Source organism: Saccostrea echinata, unplaced genomic scaffold (genome assembly GCF_033153115.1).
Source record: "Saccostrea echinata isolate AGI-Se365-2 ecotype Australia unplaced genomic scaffold, CSIRO_AGI_Sech_v1 ptg000014l, whole genome shotgun sequence".
Taxonomy (NCBI): domain Eukaryota; kingdom Metazoa; phylum Mollusca; class Bivalvia; order Ostreida; family Ostreidae; genus Saccostrea; species Saccostrea echinata.
This window is the reverse complement of record NW_026889763.1, coordinates 12863132-12881554: the sequence shown is the minus strand read 5'-3', so window position 1 is coordinate 12881554 and position 18423 is coordinate 12863132. Positions and strand designations below refer to the sequence as shown.

Below are 18423 nucleotides of genomic sequence, written 5' to 3'. Positions count from 1 at the left end.
TGTCAAGATCAAAGTTGTTGGTATTCAAAGGAAGGTGATGTCACAAGGATTACATATGTGAAGTATGAAAGCCCTAGCATCAACCATTCAAAAGTTATGGCAAAGGTTAGAGTTTTTCAAAAGTAAGTCAAACTCCAAGGTCAAGGTCAAAGGGTCAAAGAGATTGATATCCAGAGGAAGGTCTTGTCACAAGGAATACACATGTGAAGTTTGAAACCCCAAGCACCAACTGTTCAGAAGTTATGGCCAAGGTTAAAGTCTCATAAAATTTTGCAAAAGTGGGTCAAACTCCAAGGTCAAGGTCAAAAGGTCAAATATGATGGTACCCAAAGAAAGGTCTTGTCACAAGGAATACACATGTGAAATATGAAAGTCATAGCTCCAACCAATCAAAAGTTATGGGCAAGGTTAAAGTTGACAACAGACAAACAGATAAACAGACAGACAGGACAAAAACAATATACCCCCGGGATCTTTCGATCCAGGGGCACAAAATCTTTTAAAATCTTCTTCTCGAGAAACACGGGGTCAGAAAAGCTGAAACTTATATGGAAGCATCCTTGGGTAGTGTAGATTCTAAATTGTTCAAATCATGAACCCCAGGGTAGGGCGGGGCCACAATAGGGAATCCAAGTTTTACATTGAAATATGTAAGAAAAATCTTTTAAAATCTTCTTCTTAAGAACAACTGGGCCAGAAAAAAATGAAACTTACAAGGAAGCATCCTTGGGTAGTGTAGATTCTAAATTGTTCAAATCATGACCCCCGGGGATAGGGCGGGGCCACAATAGGGAATCCAAGTTTTACATTGAAATATGTAAGAAAAATCTTTTAAAATCTTCTTCTTAAGAACAACTGGGCCAGAAAAAAATGAAACTTACAAGGAAGCATCCTTGGGTAGTGTAGATTCTAAATTGTTCAAATCATGACCCCCGGGGTAGGGCGGGGCCACAATAGGGAATCCAAGTTTTACATTGAAATATGTAAGAAAAATCTTTTAAAATCTTCTTCTTAAGAACAACTGGGCCAGAAAAAAACTGGAATTCATGTGGAAGCATCCTCAAGTAGTGTAGAATCTAAATTGTTCAAATCATGATCCCCGAGGGTAGGGCGGGGCCACAATAGGTATTACAAGGGGGGAAATCTGGTAAAGAACAGCATGGCCAAAGTTACTCAGGTGAGCATTGTGGCCCATGGGCCTCTTGTTAAATATCAAATTCTATGTCTAAATAACCATGACAAATCAAAATGAATTGCAATACAATAACTCAATTGCATGTATCATAGACATATATGTACATGTATGTGAAATTAACAGGTAATGGCACTTCATTGTAATGTAGCACCCTATATTGTCATTAAAACAATGATATAACAATAAAGAAAACAAATCCTGTATATTGCCAAGATTTGACTAGGCTTCACTGCACCATTATAAAATATCTTTGGTCTATTAAAGATGACAATAACATTATTAAAACAGAACATAATCACACAATAATCATGCGTAACAAATTCAAATGCTGAATACACAGAGGAAAATTAAGCAACTTGAGACTTCTTGCTTTTCAACTGCTAAAATATACTGATACATGACAGTATTTAAAATAAGTTAATGCTATTGGTAATGCAAACAATTTTAACATAAAATGCTTTTGATCCTCACAAGTCAGAACTTTTAAATACATGAATGAATATATACCGCTAAATGAAACAGAATGATGGGACCAATCAACTGCCATAATTTTGTCTCAATTAATCATTAAATAATTGTTATTGACAATAAGCAGAAAGTTTGATTGTACAAGAACACATTCCCGGAATGGATTGTCAATCCTTGAAATACTCAATGTCAAAGACACACTCAAAACATTTTACACATAGAACGAATGTACTAAAGGTACCACTGTAAAATGTACAGTACAGTCAAACCTCGTCATCTTGAACTTGATTGGGACTAAGATTACAGTTCAAGATATCTGAGGATATTTGAGGATTCAAAATGAGGATTAAAAACCACTAAAAAAAACTGGTTGGGACTGCCAACTCTGAATATCCCTGGTATTCGAGATACTGGTGTTCAAGATAACGAAGTTCAACTGTATTACATGTAATATAAACTACTGAAAGAAATAGAAAAGTTCTTATAACTATCCTTTTTAAAAATTAAGAGATTAATTAATGCATTTCACTGAGTCAATCATAAAATCAAGCAGGGGACTTTGATTTCAAAAATGTGTGTTAGCATGTTATATTTTTTTTTAAAGTATTTTTATTTTATTTTATTGACACATTTTTCATATGACATTACACAAGAGAACTATCATGGAATGTAAATATATAAATATTTAACATAAAACAAGTATCTAATCATTGTATATCCTGAACCATAACATGAAAAAGTACCGAGGCCTGAGTTCTCTGAGAGCTATGGAATATGTATTATCTTTCATAAATAACTTCCCTTTGTAAAGGCCTGAAAATGCTTTACTTTCACAAGGTTACTGAAACAAAAAGAACTCTATGGTCCTGGCCTACAGCTTATATTTATAAGAAACTTCATTAGGCATTTACTCTTACATACATTCTGTTAAACTGAAATGTAGCTCTACTCCAGAACCATACTTACGACAAAAATAAACATACATTTTATCATTTCCTTCATTCCGGTAAAATTTTACTGACCAGCAAATTTAGCAATTTTATCCTAAAATTGGGCATTTATTATTAGCCTAATTAATTATCTTATGATTCTAGGTATAACTCTTGATATTTTCTAAGACTGAATTACTAGTGACATTCATTTTTAGCATTGCCACGACCATTGCTGATAATGCTAAAAATAGATGCTAAAGGTCCTTTAAGGCCAGTAGGGTTTTAAATACATTATCTCAGAGGTTTTGTAGCAGAGTCAGAAAAATGTTTTTTAAAAAAAATGAAAACATTATCAACAAGATAAATATAGAAAGAACAAGGACAAACAAGCAACAATAGGACACATCTGTATGGTAACGTAAAATTCAAGTATTAGTGTTTTTTGGATTTCTTTGACATGAGATAAATCATATCTGTTAATGATATTTTGTAGAGACTAGATGTGTCGTAACTCCACGAAAGCCCCTGCAGGCAGCCAAAATTCCTAATGCCATATTTAGTTTTAAATTTGTTTGCATGCAAGATTTTTTTTCTAAGTTCAAGAGGGATCAAAAATCATCACACCACGACTAAATTCAAACTTGACTGGTATTTTCTGGTAAAATACATTTATATGCAATTTCAACCTTATACATCCATCTGTACAAAAGTAAGAGAGCGAAAACTGAAAATTTCTTATTTATTTTCTAAGTTCAAGAGGGATAACTCTGTCAAAAATCATTGAACCAAGACCAAACTCAAACTTGACCTGTATTTTCTGGTAAAATACCTGCATATGCAATTTCAACCTTATACATACATCCCTATGAAAGTTAGTGGAAACTGAAAATTTCTTATTTTTTTCTAAGTTCTAGAGGGATAACTCCGTCAAAAATCATCCGACCATGTCCAAATTCGAATTTGACCTGCGTTCCCTATGACGTATCCATATGTCAAATTTGAGTGTGTGCAACTGTTGCCAAGATAATGAACGGAAAGTCAATGCTAAGTTCAAGAGGGATAACTCTGTCAAAAATCATCAGACCATGACCAAATTCGAAACTGACCTACATATTCCTATGTCGTATCCATATATCAAATTGAGTGTGTTCAACTGTTGCCGAGATAATGAAGGAATGACAGGGTAACGGGGGCATTAAAATGTAGCTTTTGAAGCTTGTATTAGCCTTATCATACAAAGTACAATAACGGACACAGAAATTGAATCTGCCTTTCATTTTAACATTTAAGTGAGAAAATAGAAGCCATTTTATCACTATGGTCCTCATATCCTTTTACTTGGTCATGCTTCAGTTATTCTGGTACAGGTTAACTGTTTCCACACATCGTCTGTTAATTCTATCTGTTTTTGTGAGAGGGAAGCCGGTACTGCATGATGGGATTGAAGAGACAGTTGAGCTGCTCGGAGTCCTTGTTTTATGGAGAGGTCAAGGTCGCGACTTCTTACGATTCCAGATACAATGGCTGAAACCAAGCTGAAATTGAACAATACAAGTGTATTACTTTGATTCTGAATTCTCCATTTCTAAGAGCTACGATGAATTCTGAAATTAATAAAGTACTTAGTGAATTCTAAGTAGTTTCATCTTTAGCACAATTAAAGGTGTGAATGTACATATATTGCCACTGAGGAATGAGAATACTTACCAGTCTCCAGCCCCTGATACACTGACAATTTTGTCTGGTTCCTGTCCCTTTGGCACTGCTGAATACCAGTCAACAGTCAAATAGCTTCCATCCTGCAAAAAGAATAACTCAGACCTTATTAATTAATTTTGTTACACGTCGACTCTAAGGTGCATTATGATTTTTTAGTTTATAGTATGTATACAATAAGAAGTTTTACTTTCAGTATGATGCTTTGGTCTGGTTTCTTTGTCTTGTGTCTCTGACACAGGGCCATGCCGTGCTTCCCTAGTGTGACTATCACAGTAGGAATGTGTAAGGCAATTACTTTGGATAACAGGACACTTTCCATCAGCACACTGTTCAATGGTTCATTATCTGAACTGGTACAGCCTGAGACCAACAGAAAATGATCATGAAAGCCAGGCCTAAGAATTTTATATAAAAAGATTCTTCATTTACTGATTATCTTACTGTAAACTACGTCATAATTTTTATAAACAAACTGAAGGATACATGAATACACAAATCATATGAAAGAATCTTCACAAGTCTACATAAATAAGTGTACAGTGTGCAAAAACAGGACGCTAGTTAGTAATGTTTTTTATAAATAAATATTCAGCTAATATTCTCTACTTACCATAAGCAGTATCTAAACTTCCCGTCAAGAATTTATACATGGTTCTGAGTTCATTCAGATTGGGTGTTGCCATGGTAATAGCTTTCCTGATGTTGACCTGGAATGGTTTACTAGCTTTGTGTATGTCTGTGGGTTCAAAACAAACTGTAAAAAAAAAAATCAACATTTCATTAACAACCTGAGAGAGCTTAACATGATTATACAATGTATCAGTAGCTGGAAAATGATGACGTATTAATCTGCCCTAAGTTGTTGCAGGCAAACAGAAAAGTGCATGTACATATATATATATATATATATATATATATATATATATATATATATATACAGGTAACTCAAGATACCTCGAAGTCCGCGGGACCGAAGAAAAACTTCGAGAGATCAAGAGTTCGAGTCTTCAAGAGTCCGGAATTTCCCGGGTTTGTTAACAGGTTTTTTTACACGTGGTTTTTATAAAACAACGATATTTTTAAGTGATTTAGATGAATATTTCATTAAACTAAGCAAAGCAAAAAAAATGTATATCGTCATTTCATGTATATTTATTCATTTAGTCTTTGTAATACGTACATCATACTACGCATTTGTTACATGAAAACAACATTTTACAGCGTCGTACATAGCATTGACTATTCCAAACATGATCATTGAATGCAGTTCTGTAAGTATTTGTCCAATAATAGTCGTCATATTGACATTGAAGCTGTTTCTGCTTTTTCATATTTCGTTTAACTTTGACACTGACTCAAAATAAAAATTAAATTATTGTTTAGGCTTGTAATCAATTACTACTTTTCAAGGACACTGCGTCTCTAAATTATCGTAAGACAGTCGATGATAATTATTTTAATAGCATATAGGCAAAATATGATTAATTATAAATCAATTATCACCTTGCAGCATAAGTGTCACCTGAATAAACATCCCGTTCCTCGAGACCCGCGTCTTCTGCCTGGGGCCATTTAAATGTCCAAGTAAAGGTGTTAATTGTGTAACCTGGTGTACACATAGCCACTTCGAGGTATCGAGGGTAAATTCTAATAGAATATGCATAGCGGGACTGCATTTTGACTTCGAGGGATCAAGGGTTTCGAGAGATCAAGAGTTCGAGATATCAAGAGTAAATTTGCTTAGTTATATAGGAGAAAAATTCAGGACCGGAGACTCACTTCGAACGATCAAGAACTTCGAGAGATCGAAGTTCGAGCCATCAAGAATTACCTGTATGTACATATATGGCTTTAAGACTAAATTAACTCTCTTATCCCTCTACACAAATGCCAGTAATTTGTTGGTGAATAAATACATGTACATCTTCAAATAGAAATTTAAATTCAGATTTGGACAATTACCTGGTATGTTTTTTGCCTGTGTGATCTGAAGGGCCCAGCGTAATGCTTCCACTGTCACATTGCCATCAATACACACCATCCTGGACTCCTCTATAATGTCCCTGTACTTCTCTATCTACAATAAACTCATTTATGGTAATTCTTACAAATACCACAAATACTAGAGACTAACTAGTACATGTCTTTCTCTATCTATGATGAAATCAATAATTACTTAAAAGAAGTGGGGACATCCAGTTACTTTCAGTTCTTGCACAAGGTGAATAATCAAATACAGACTGGCCACTATGTACTTTATAATATGGATGAATTCTACATCTCTTTTATAGTATTAAGTATCCTTTCGAAAGACTACACAACCAGAGTTTCATTATGTGGATTATGTTCAGTTACAAATCCACTTTGAGAAAATTTTTATCTTTTCCACCATTATTGCTCATACTAACATATTCTGGAGTTATCTGGCGGTGAATATCCATGTCACCAATTCCAAACAGGAGTTGTCCCCCTTTCTGCAATACAGCACAATAGGTGGCAGTTCTCTGACCTTCCAATTCAAGCACAGCTTCCAGGTTCTGTGTATAAAATGCATATAATTGTGTTGTAGTATATAAATAGACCATGTGAAAAGAGGATAATTGTTTATTATTACATACATATCTAGACAACAATGTAACATCTGACAAGCTCAAAAATATCAAGTTTACTTGTCACAACATATTCATGTGACCCTCAGAGATATTGCAAGTTGATGAAAAACAATATTTTGAGTCTAAGGCTTCAGTGATAAAGCAACACAAAAATGGAATCAAATGTCAAAAAAATCAAACAGCTACAGATGGAGGTACAAAATAATAACAATCCAGCCATAAATGGCCAGCTGATTTAAACAAGGATGCAACTCAATAAACGTGACCCACAGTCAGGTTAGCCTGCTGATGGAATCACCTATATTTAATATATACACAGTTGAACTTCTGTATCTCAAACATCGGTATCTTGAATACCACAGCATCTGGCAGTCCTAACCAGGTTTCCTTTATGTATTTTACCCCAATATCTCAAACCCTTGGATATCTCAAAGTTTTTCCACAGTCCCATTGAGTTCAATATAACAAGATTTGACTGTTTAATCACTTTTACAAAGACCCTCACAGTGTATTATCGCCAAATTTAGGTTGATGAAATAGCTGTAAGCACATGTAGTGTGGTATTTCCAATGGAAGTGTTTCTTATTAATTAAAAAAAAACCTTGAGATGTCAAAAGTTGCCATAAGATGGGTCCGTAAAAAATTTAATATTCAGGATTACTCCAAAAGACTGCAATCAAGTCTAGAGCTTATTTGCAAAGACAAGCCATGCATCTTCCATGCATGTTTAAAAATTTAAAAAAAGGGACTACCGGTACTAATAAAATGAAGAACCCGCCAACCCTGGCTCATCCCAATCAAAGAAATTCCATATCCAACTATCAGCTGGCAAAGTCATGTACAGTATTTGAAATAGTAAACAAACAGTGTAATCCCTAAATCCCATGCATTCCACGTAAATAATGTTTTAATTAGTAAATAATTACCATGTGACTACAATAGGATTTAAATCCAGCTCTGTGTGAATCTTTTCCAATAGCAGAAATGAACAATGTATTAACACCAAGACGAGTCAATCCATCTGCCAGATTTCTTCCCACCCCTCCAAATGATTGATCCACTCCTCCTGGATAGGTTGCACCATTACTCTGAAAAATACAGAATACAGGTGTAAAAGGCTCCTCAATGATTCATCTTTTAAAATAATGTACAGTATTTACATTGTATATTAGAGTTTTATCTTTCATTTCCATAGAAGTAGATTCTGAAATTGATTCAAATTCTAAGTGAAAGTAAATGAATTATGGCCCTATGAAATTACAAAGTCTGAAAGGTTTTCTATTATGTCTCCATTTCAAAGTTCTGTAGATCACCTAATTTTTGCAACATCTTATTTTCATAAGAAAATCATATGGCATTTTTTAAGCAAAATAAAATTTTCATGAATTCTGGTTACCGTTTCATGTACTAGCAATCTTTAATAATATAAATACATTTGAACTTCAGTATCTAGAACACAGATATCTCGAATACTGTGGGTATGTCGAAGTGGTTTCGAAGTCCCAACTACTTATTCTTCTAAGTATTTTACCCTGGCTATCTCGAATCCTCAGATATCTCAAAGTTTTTCCTCAGTTTCAATGAGTTAGAAATAACAAGGTTTGACTGTACATGTATATGCAAGAATGAAATTTTCATGAGGAAATGGTCTTGATAACTATACAAAAATAAAATCCTCACAAATAAAAAAGTGATTTACAGTACCAGTTTTTACTGCATTTATAGAGTACTACAAGGGCTAAAATGGTCACCTGAGAATAATACAACCCTGTAATGAATCCAAAGAAGTACAAAATAACATAAATTGATTGATGAATATATGTTACCCAAAAGCAAGAGATATAGGTTAATCAGGGACCAACAAAATAGTTAGACTAGTACTCAGTAGCAAATCATAAAGTAGATTTATTTACTTGCCTGTACTTGCCAGTGCTAATAATTCCTTTTTGTCACTATAACAAAACAATGGTGCTTGAGCACATACAGTAAGCTGATCACATTCTCTCTCAAAATAGTCTCTCTTGGTCTTTGAAGAACATTTATTGTGCAAAGATATGTCACAGGTGGTGAAAAATCAAGTCTCAACCGGGACTCGAACCAAGGGCCTATTTTGGAAGAGACACCCTTGCTTATCAAAACCATGCATTTAATCTGTAAGCTAAATATACAGGGGGAGAGGAAAAGCATTCATTTTTACTATATGATCAATAAAACCCCACCCTTATTCCAGAATCTCTGACCCAGGGGCCATGAATTTCACAATTTATGTAGAGGGCCCAATACTATTAAGTACAATCAAGCCAACAGTTTGACTACTTGGTGTCCAGAAGTAAAGAAGAAAAATTTCAAGATTGCATTAATTTTGATGGTTTTAGCCACACCCCTCAGGCCCCAGGGGGACTGGGACCATAAAATTTACAAGCTAAAAATGTTCAAATGTTAATGCCAACACAAATTGCTGGACAAAAACAGATAGCAATAGGTCACCTGAGTGACTCAGGTGACCTAAAAAATTAATATGCACATTCTTTGATGATTCAGCATTCAAAGACAATAAACGAATCACCTGGAAATTGTCTGAGTTGACTCTTGCATAAAAATCAACAATAGATCCACCAATCACCACCTGTAAAATCAGACATTGATTAATATCAATGTAACTTAATAAATATCAATAAAGATACAATGTCCAAATATTGAGAAATATGAACCTTTTCTTACCACATCTGTTTTCTCTGTTTTTTCTGTGTGTTTTGTCACTCGGGCAGGGTTTGGTCTTCCTCTCTTGGATTTGATGAGTTTAGATAATTTATATGCTATCTGGCTGCCCACTCGGGCATTGTTCTGGATGAGGTTCATATCTGTCTAAGTTAAGTCAATCACAAAATCTTTTCTTTATTAATTACTATGTAGTTTGTCTAAATATAATCTAAATAAAAAATAATCTGGCTAGTGTATACTGTAGATTCCTTATCTTATGCAAGCTAGTACTTAACATTGCAAAATGACTTATAGACATCCAATTGCAAGAATAAGAATTTGCAAGTGCTCTTTTTGATCAGGACCTTTTACATAGATTTCAGCAACGTAAGAATAAAAGCGAGTATTTAGTGAGTGGTGTTTCTTGCAAAATTACATGATTATAAATCCCTCCCTTATATTTAAAAATCTGCAGCAAAATAAGAAGGATACTGGCTTCTAGAGATGCCCCTCCTGTCAATTCGTTCACCTTCTCCAAGATAAAGGGAGTCACATCTTTCCCTGATATCTTCTCTTTTCTATATAAATATAAGTATGCATAATAATGTAAGTATATGTAACCATACATTTTATTTCTAAATAAATATCATTTTATCAAATACACTGACGTAAGTCCATCATAAGTTTCAGAATTATAGCAGGTAAACAAAAACTGCTAAACATCAGGCCCTGGGATCATGAAGCAGACTAGACTTAAGTCAAAATTTCATTCATCTGTCAGATGCTTATTAATTGCGAACCAAAACTCAAAATTTGCAGATAACAGCATTTTGGTGATGCACTGTTTTTTTTTACTTTGGACTGTTTAACTGCAACATTTTTTCTCCCCATTATATACATTTTGTAAGCTTATGATGTTTCGCGATCCCAGAGCCTGCTTACTTTGCTTGTAATACAGCGGAGTCTATAGCTAGCTGAATTATCTCCCCTGAGGTGGCATCAGATTCAGGAATGGGCACACCAATCAGGATCCCTGACTTAAGGTGCATATCCATGTGAGCCTCTAAAAGCAGTGATAAATAATGATGAATACCACTGTCCAAAGGAAACAAACATCATGAAAGATTACTCAGTCAGTATAATGCTACTTGACTTGATATTTTTGGTAACAATATTTTGGGGGGATAAATTTACCAGTCCTTCCTATGGATTATCTTTTTCTTTTTTGATATACACGTATTAAGAATTGATAACTAACATAATAAAGAAATAGGACATTTATAGTGTTTGTTGTAAAATTTCACCTTTCTACACAACCATCAACATAACAGATTTCAACAGTTTGAAAAATGTCTTCAGTTTAAAGCAGATTTTTTTTAACAAGAATAAGTCTTAGAGTTACTTCCCTTTACTTGGAACTAGGATCAAAGTCATGAAATCCTCTTGCACCATTTCACTAACACATGGCCGGCCTTACCTATAAAGTGTGCAGCCTGGGTTGGGTTAGTGAGATTGTACGGCACTTGGAAACCACTATGTGGTGTGAAAAATGCCGGGAATTCTCTTGAAGAGCTGTATGTTGCCACAGCAACCCCCTCTGTCTCCTATCATATAAACAGCATCATTAGTTTGAGATTTGAGCAAAAAAAAATCTCTTTTTAATATCTGACAAAATTTTCTTACAACATATATAAACTTGCATTGTTCATTTTTTAGTCTCTGTTTATTTTTTTTTTAAATAATTATTTTTGTTAAGCTAGTGGTGAAACAACTACTAAGTCATATAATAGTCATAGTTTTTGCAAGTACCAGGTATTCCAGTGATTTGCCAATGTCTAAGATAGACTTTATCCCTGAAGATATAACAGTGATAGGAGTTCTGCCTAGTTCTGTTAGATCTGCACTGATATCCATAGCTGAAAGAAATATCAACAAAAGGTGAAATCTATAAACAGACCTATATCTAAATGATGACAAAGTGTCAATGAAACACATGCCTCTGGTAGTGGCAAATTCCACTCATCATGAATTTTAAAATCCTAAATATTGAGTCTCTCTCAGATTAATATTTATTTGATGTTTAACATTTGTTTTTAACTAGAGATGTCCTCATGGGGCTATCATTTGGACCTGTAAGAACTAAGAACAGGGCATTTTATGACATATTAATTATGTAATAGAAGAGGAGAAAAATGTGACGGACCAGACTGTGATTCAAACCCAGGCCTCCTGAATCTCCAGTCAGGTGCTCTACCAACTGAGCTATCTGGCAACCGGCGATCAAACCCGTCTGACCACCACAATTAATTAATCAGTAAGTTTTGACCCTCATATTTCCAATAAAATGTTTTATCCTTATTATCCATATTTTATGTAAAAATATACCAGATTTTCTACCTCATCATCTACAAAGATTTTGAATTTATGGAGTTTTCAACAACTTAAAAATTGCCTGAGAGAGAGAGAGAGAGAGAGAGAGAGAGAGAGAGGGAGGGAGGGCTTTACAGACGATCATGTCATTATAATGTATTTGGGACAGAAAACAAAATGAAATGTTTGTAGTGAGTTCCATAGATACATGTACAAAGACAGACAAAATCAAAACAAGAAATATATAACAGTTCAGTAGTGAGACCTGACACAGACTCAGGGTCAAAATGGCAAACTCATTAAAAATGCTGAGAGCTCTGGGCAGTCTACAAAATGAGTTCTCTGACATAATCCAACTGTTTACAGCAACTGAATAATTTTCTACAAAAACTCATACATGTAACTTAATTTTTATACATGTATTTATTGATTGATCAATTATGTATATTTTTAGTTCATTTTAACAAAATATGGAAAATTTCAAAAAGTTGACTTGGTAGATGATTCAATATATATACATGTACCTATATATTTGCACATACTGATAATTATTGTTTGGATGCCAGTTTCTAGTATACTGTATACCAACTTTTAATTGCAAACAATTTTTATTTGCAACTTGTCAATTTGGAATCTATCCATAAAAACTAATTTTCCTGACTGAAGATATTCATAATGAAATAAACAGTTTGCGGTGAAAAATTTTCCACGGTAAAAGAGGGTCAATGAAATTTCTTGCATGCAAATAAATGTTGGTTTACAGTATTAACAAGTTAATCTGGTATATCCATGTTGTTGATCAACTTATATGCAAGATATCCATGGTATTTTAGATATCAGTGTTCAAGATACTGAAGTTCAACTGTACAAAAAAACTTCCAACTTAACTAGCTTCAAATTTTTGGGTTGGATTACATCAGAAAACATTTTTTAATAATGACCATGTTAATCTACCCACAGCAATCAAATGTTACTTCAAAATTAGTAAAAGTCATAAGGTACATGTGTATCACTGCTAAAGAAATTCATACTCTAGTAACATCAGAAAACAGTAGATATTTAAGATAAATGAAACATCCATGACTGCACGACAACATCAGGCATAAAAACAATTCTTTGAGGTTAAAGTCAAACCAGAGACATAAATAACTGAGATTGACAACTGCTTGAAATCTTGCCTTATCTGCTGGCCCACAGGATTTTGAGAAAAATGCAAACACCAATTAAAATAAATTACATGTATATCTTAAAAATTGCCAAGAATAATGAGATAAACCCTCTAAATCCAACTAACAAATTACCCAGAATGTCATTTTTTTTATGTTTTTTTTTTTTAAATTTAAAACAATAAGGAAGGAGTTTAGGAATGCAACAGGTAGTCAGCCAAATCTCTGAGACTTTACCATAGTTACCTCTTTATAATTGGGATACTTTTAAGCATTGAATTCTTGTTTTTGGATGTCGTTGGTCCTATAACACACCTGGCCGTGCCGACAAATTGAATACCACGCGAGCGTGGAATGATAATTTGTAGGCACGGCCAGGTGTGTTATAGGACCGACGACATCCAAAAACAAGAATTCAATGTTTATACATGTATTTACATTCTCTAATTTTCTCTCTTCATAATTATTTATCTTTATTATGAAGTTAGTGCCTTTCCTAACTGGTGTGCTTAGTTAATAGATGTAAGCGCCATTTGTGACTTTGGAAAGTTAAATAACGCAAATGAACATTGGGAGGAAAAAAATGACAGATTAATTTTAAACGCACAGTTGTTGTATTTAATGTTAATTTAACAGGGTAGTAGTTTTGTATTAAATCGAGTTAAAACAATATACATTTTGGTGTTCCTAGATATTGAAAATGCATATAGTTCCTACTGTGTATTCTATCGCGCGGTGACAAGGTTTCACGTGTGTTATAGAGATTTGAACGTCGTAGATTTCTAATGGATTTAAAAAAGAAAATTACACTGAATGTAGATATTGCTTCTTTAATGAATGGATAGTTTATAAACTTTACAAATCCTATCCCCATACATAATAGAATTAAAAAGGAGTTAACGTCAGATGGAAGTATTCAAAATAATGCCTGGTCCAGCACATATTTTGGCAAATAAACCTGTTAATGGCAGAGCTGCTAATCATCTCTATTTAAGTCTCTGGTCAAACTAAACAGCCTGTCTCTCACCTCTCCTGTCCCAAGACCTCTATCCATACACCTGTACATTGTATTACATGCATTAAGATAAAAATATACTATAAATTTAATGGTAGAACTTTAAACTGCCATTTTTCCATTACTTTTATACTGGTCAATTTAATTACATGTATTTGCACTTTGTCTACCAAAATTTGTTCAGTTGATATTCAAATTACCAGCATGCAGAAATTTAAACTGGACCTGAATCCAGGACTTGAATGAATCAACAATTTAAAATTGTATCTTTAAATTACATCAATATTAAAGGCTTGCATGTGTTAATACACAAACAGTAATTAAATCACTCATCTTTCATGATTGTACTGAAGTGCATGATAATTTACTGTTTTGTGTTGACACCTTGTAGGAAGAGGAGCAAAATACTTTAACTTAGCTCAATGTATTAAATGCTTTCAAAAACTAATTAATACGAAAAATTGCAGCTCAATGATCTAGCATAAAATATAACATGCAATTACAGTTTATGAATACTCATACATGCCAAATAAACAGTACAATTGACTTACTTTCCTGTACCCCATGGTGAACCCCTCCTATACCGCCAGTCACAAAGATCTGGATGCCTACCATTTCTGCCACTACCATTGTACCACTAACAGTGGTGCCGCCATTCAGTTTCTTCAAACAGAAAGCAAAACCCTTCAGAAAATTTCTCTTAATAATGATTCTTCATTCAATAAATAGGTTTACAGACTTTATCTGCTTTGCTCCTACTATTATTATACATAAGATAATTTACTAAACCTTGCATATTTACTAGTAACAATATGAAACAGATTTATTGCTAAATTGATGTAAGGTGAATTTTGAAAATGTTGCTTGTTACTTGAAACTAAATTCAATAAATTATGAAAAGACTTACAGATATTTTCAAATATATCAATCTATATAGTTATTCCTGTATAAGAAAATATATTATCCCCCATCAATACCAAGCTGATCACCCCTGGAAAGTCCCTTCGTGACGTCTTGATGGCCGATGTAGCAGGATCAGCTAAATACTCGGTCTCCATGGTTGACAAGCCTGTCAATTCATAAAATAAAAGAATAATCCTCAGCACCACATTCAGCATGTATGCAGTAAATCTTTAGATGTTCAATGTACATGATGGATGTATGACTTTATTCAATATGACTTGAAATGACTCTGGTAGTGGTATTAACGAGCACTAACCCATGACATGATATGATTTCAAATTGCATCATCACATAAGAAATCTATCTCATTCAGTTTAAAAATGTAAAACATGAAAAATAATTTTCAAGACTTATTTGAATATCAGGTTATCCATATGTAAAATAACAAACTGCATGTACTCATTAGAGCACACTTGTTAGCTAGTTTTTAAATAGATTTAAATAAAATGCTATCGCATTTGTCTCCCTTTTCCTCCATGATGTGAAGTTGGATAACAGAGTATTTACCCACTCGGACTTTGCCTCCCAGTATTCCTATAGTGGCTGGAGTTGCCCCATTCTCCCTGACAATTTTCTCCACAGATAATGCAGTTCTGAAGGCAAAATATCATAAAAAAATTAATGTCAGTGTTTCCTAATATGGCAAAACTCCTTTAAAACTACTTTTTTCTACAGAGATTTTTTTTAAAAAGTATTTGTCCTTTTGCAAATGTTCATGGCCTGTCCCAGAACTGATCCTGTGCCAGTAGTCCAATAACAAGAATAGGACTAAAAATCCTCCCTTCCATGGGTTGTAAACAAAATCTCTTGGAATCCCTTTTTGCAAGATTTCTATTTGATCATAACAAACTATATCATATATAAGTTTGATGCATTTCTCTCTAAGCTGTTCACAATTTCTGATATGTGAAATTCAAAATACAAGGTGTCCCCAGAATTCCATTCAGGTACTCCGGATTTACTTAAAACTTTAACTCACTGAAGATTCTGGGGATGGGGCATGCCATGAGTGATGATGGTCGACTCCAAAGCAACAACTGGCTTCCCATAATGCAATGCTTCTCTTACCTCTTCTGATATTTCAATGATATCTGTAGAAAATGAAAATATGTGTATATTCACACCATGGAAACACGCATATTAATTTGGCAATATTCAGGGTCCTAAATATTAAAAAGGGATATTGATTTTCCTGTTTATGGCTTACAGGGTAGTTCTTGTCACACAAGGCTTGTATTTGGAGTCCCACCTTAATTAAAGGATGACAGAGTCAGTGCAAAACTTATAAATGGTACTGGATTAGTCATTTTAATTTTTAATTTGAAATAAATACCCATTGTGATGAAGATTTTTATTCTTTTTCAACACAATACAATCCTCTTGTAGCCTAGGCTGAGTCTAATGTTCATCATCTGAACAAATTTAAATCTATACAATATTAGGATCCTTGCATATTCATTTAGACCTTTGGCTCAAGTGAGCTAATTAATGTCTTTAAATCTAAATACCACATACACAAAGAGCTAGGTTCACTTTATGCATATAATGGCCCTGTAGATATACCGATTTATTGACTAACATTTTATGTTCCATTTTAAACATCAAGATAAAGTAGAGACTTAGTGCTTTCATTTCCTATTAAACAATTTTCTCCTTAAAGCCAAGGTCTTGGAAAACAGGCTTCATGGAATTGCAATGTTCTTGAATTTTAAGGAAAACAGGTATATTTGAGTACTTTCACAGAAGAGAAATAATATGAGCGCACCCTCTGATCTAAAAAATAAAACATGTTTCGTAATCCTCAGAAATAGTTCTATCATTTAATAGTTGCATATTTTAGATCAGAGGTGCGCTCTATATTAAATATCGAAAAATAGCTTTAAAAATTTGGTGTTTATTTGTAGAATTTTTCAGGATATGAGGAAAATGATGCATTTCATGACGTCATAATGCATTGACTAGCCAGAAAATTACGTCATATTTGATAGATACGCAGTCACCAAAGGTCTAAATGATATTTAATGCATTGTCAACTAAAACTAAGCAGTTTCAGGTTTTCTGAAATTCACAGGGCCAAAAAAGGCCCTAAGTGAATCTTGTTCTTTCTACCTTTAAAGTCATATATGGCGTATTTTTTATAAGTTCAGACTAACTAAAATTAAAAAGATCTTTCTATTTGTTTTATTACTTTATATAAAGATAGGACTTTCCTGTAAATTACACAATTTAAATCAATAATGTTTCAAAGATATTAGAAATTTTAAACAATAACCGATTTATTTACAGACTCCTCATTTAAATAACAGACAGTTTATTTAAAGTCAATATAACTATAGAAACATGAGATTATTCAAGTTCAAAATCGGTGAAAACTTTAATTTGAACATAAATAACATATATCATGTTTATCTACACTCAATCTCGTATTTTTATTTTTGAGCTCAGATACGCCATATATAGCTTTAAAAAATCGTTCATACATCTTACACAACATTTTCATTATGTACACATACACAGGTCACTTGTCTACAATGTTTAAATGCACAGGTGATTTCAACATTTTTTTTTCTTTTTGTATATATTGCATAATAATTACAGACACTACATTTGTCAAGGATTATTTCACCTAAACAGTTAAGTTATACTTCTCAGTAAATATTTACTTTTTTCCCAAACTTTCCACCTAATTATGAGAGAATACTTGTACATGTATATTACAACTAGAAAGGTTCTTATTAGCATTTACAAGTACTTACTAGATGAAAATTTTCTGCCTTTTAAAAATGTTGTTCTAGGAGCAATTGTATTCCACAGTCTGTACATTTTGGTGCTCCAATTATTTTTTTCTTCTTCAATATCAGTTTCTCAAACTCATCCCTAAAAATATAGAAATAAAAAAAAATACAATAAACCAACTTTTATTCACGACTATAGCGATACACTTTTACTCGAGAATATTTCTTGCCACAAACCATTTTTATGTAAAATTTTTCCTCAGTCGCAAAAATAAAAAAGTAGCAGATGGATTAACCGAACTGACAAATCGTGAATAAAAGCAGTGAATAATGGTCAGTTTACAGCAATTGCAGAAAAGGAAATTCTTTTTACTTTTTTACTTGAAAGTCTCAAATTTGTTCAGAGTTCTTTTTAGCACAAAAGATCACAAGCACATGGAGCATGGACACCCCACCCACCCCAACCTTATCTATTTTTTGAATCAACAACCTTGTTTTCTTATTCATGCTTTATATAAACAATAGCGTGACCTTTATCATCTTTATCA

General features: G+C 33.4%; 1 protein-coding gene across 2 annotated transcripts; it reads right to left on the bottom strand.

The window, feature by feature from the left end:
* Positions 1–2980: 2980 nt before the first annotated feature.
* On the bottom strand, positions 2981–17966 carry LOC133187236 (uncharacterized). 2 transcript variants are annotated; one of them, XM_061322590.1, is made up of 18 exons: positions 17897–17966; positions 16120–16231; positions 15648–15733; positions 15155–15246; positions 14729–14840; positions 11436–11542; positions 11104–11230; positions 10569–10689; positions 10119–10204; positions 9648–9787; positions 9493–9552; positions 7853–8014; positions 6723–6851; positions 6277–6391; positions 4925–5068; positions 4502–4674; positions 4303–4394; positions 2981–4130 (listed from the first exon to the last, which is right to left on the bottom strand). In XM_061322590.1, exons 1-18 carry the CDS (start codon positions 17961–17963, stop codon positions 3938–3940), a joined length of 2118 nt encoding a protein of 705 aa, XP_061178574.1. In that variant the 5' UTR covers positions 17964–17966; the 3' UTR covers positions 2981–3937. The 2 variants fall into 2 exon arrangements, with proteins under 2 accessions (XP_061178574.1, XP_061178577.1); XM_061322593.1 differs by lacking the exons at positions 16120–16231; positions 17897–17966 and having other exon boundaries at positions 3685–4130; positions 15085–15246; positions 15648–15690.
* Between the last annotated feature and the right edge of the window lie 457 nt (positions 17967–18423).

Bases quoted from the DNA above. Each gene is read 5' to 3' on its own strand.
- LOC133187236 (XM_061322590.1), bottom strand. From the start codon at position 17,963: ATGTACAGACTGTGGAATACAATTGCTCCTAGAACAACATTTTTAAAA. The intron at 10,690-11,103 runs GTAAGGCCGGCC...CACTGCTTTTAG, and splicing joins CCAGGCTGCACACTTTATAG to AGGCTCACATGGATATGCAC. The intron at 10,205-10,568 runs GTAAGCAGGCTC...ATATTTATATAG, and splicing joins TCCGCTGTATTACAAGCAAA to AAAAGAGAAGATATCAGGGA.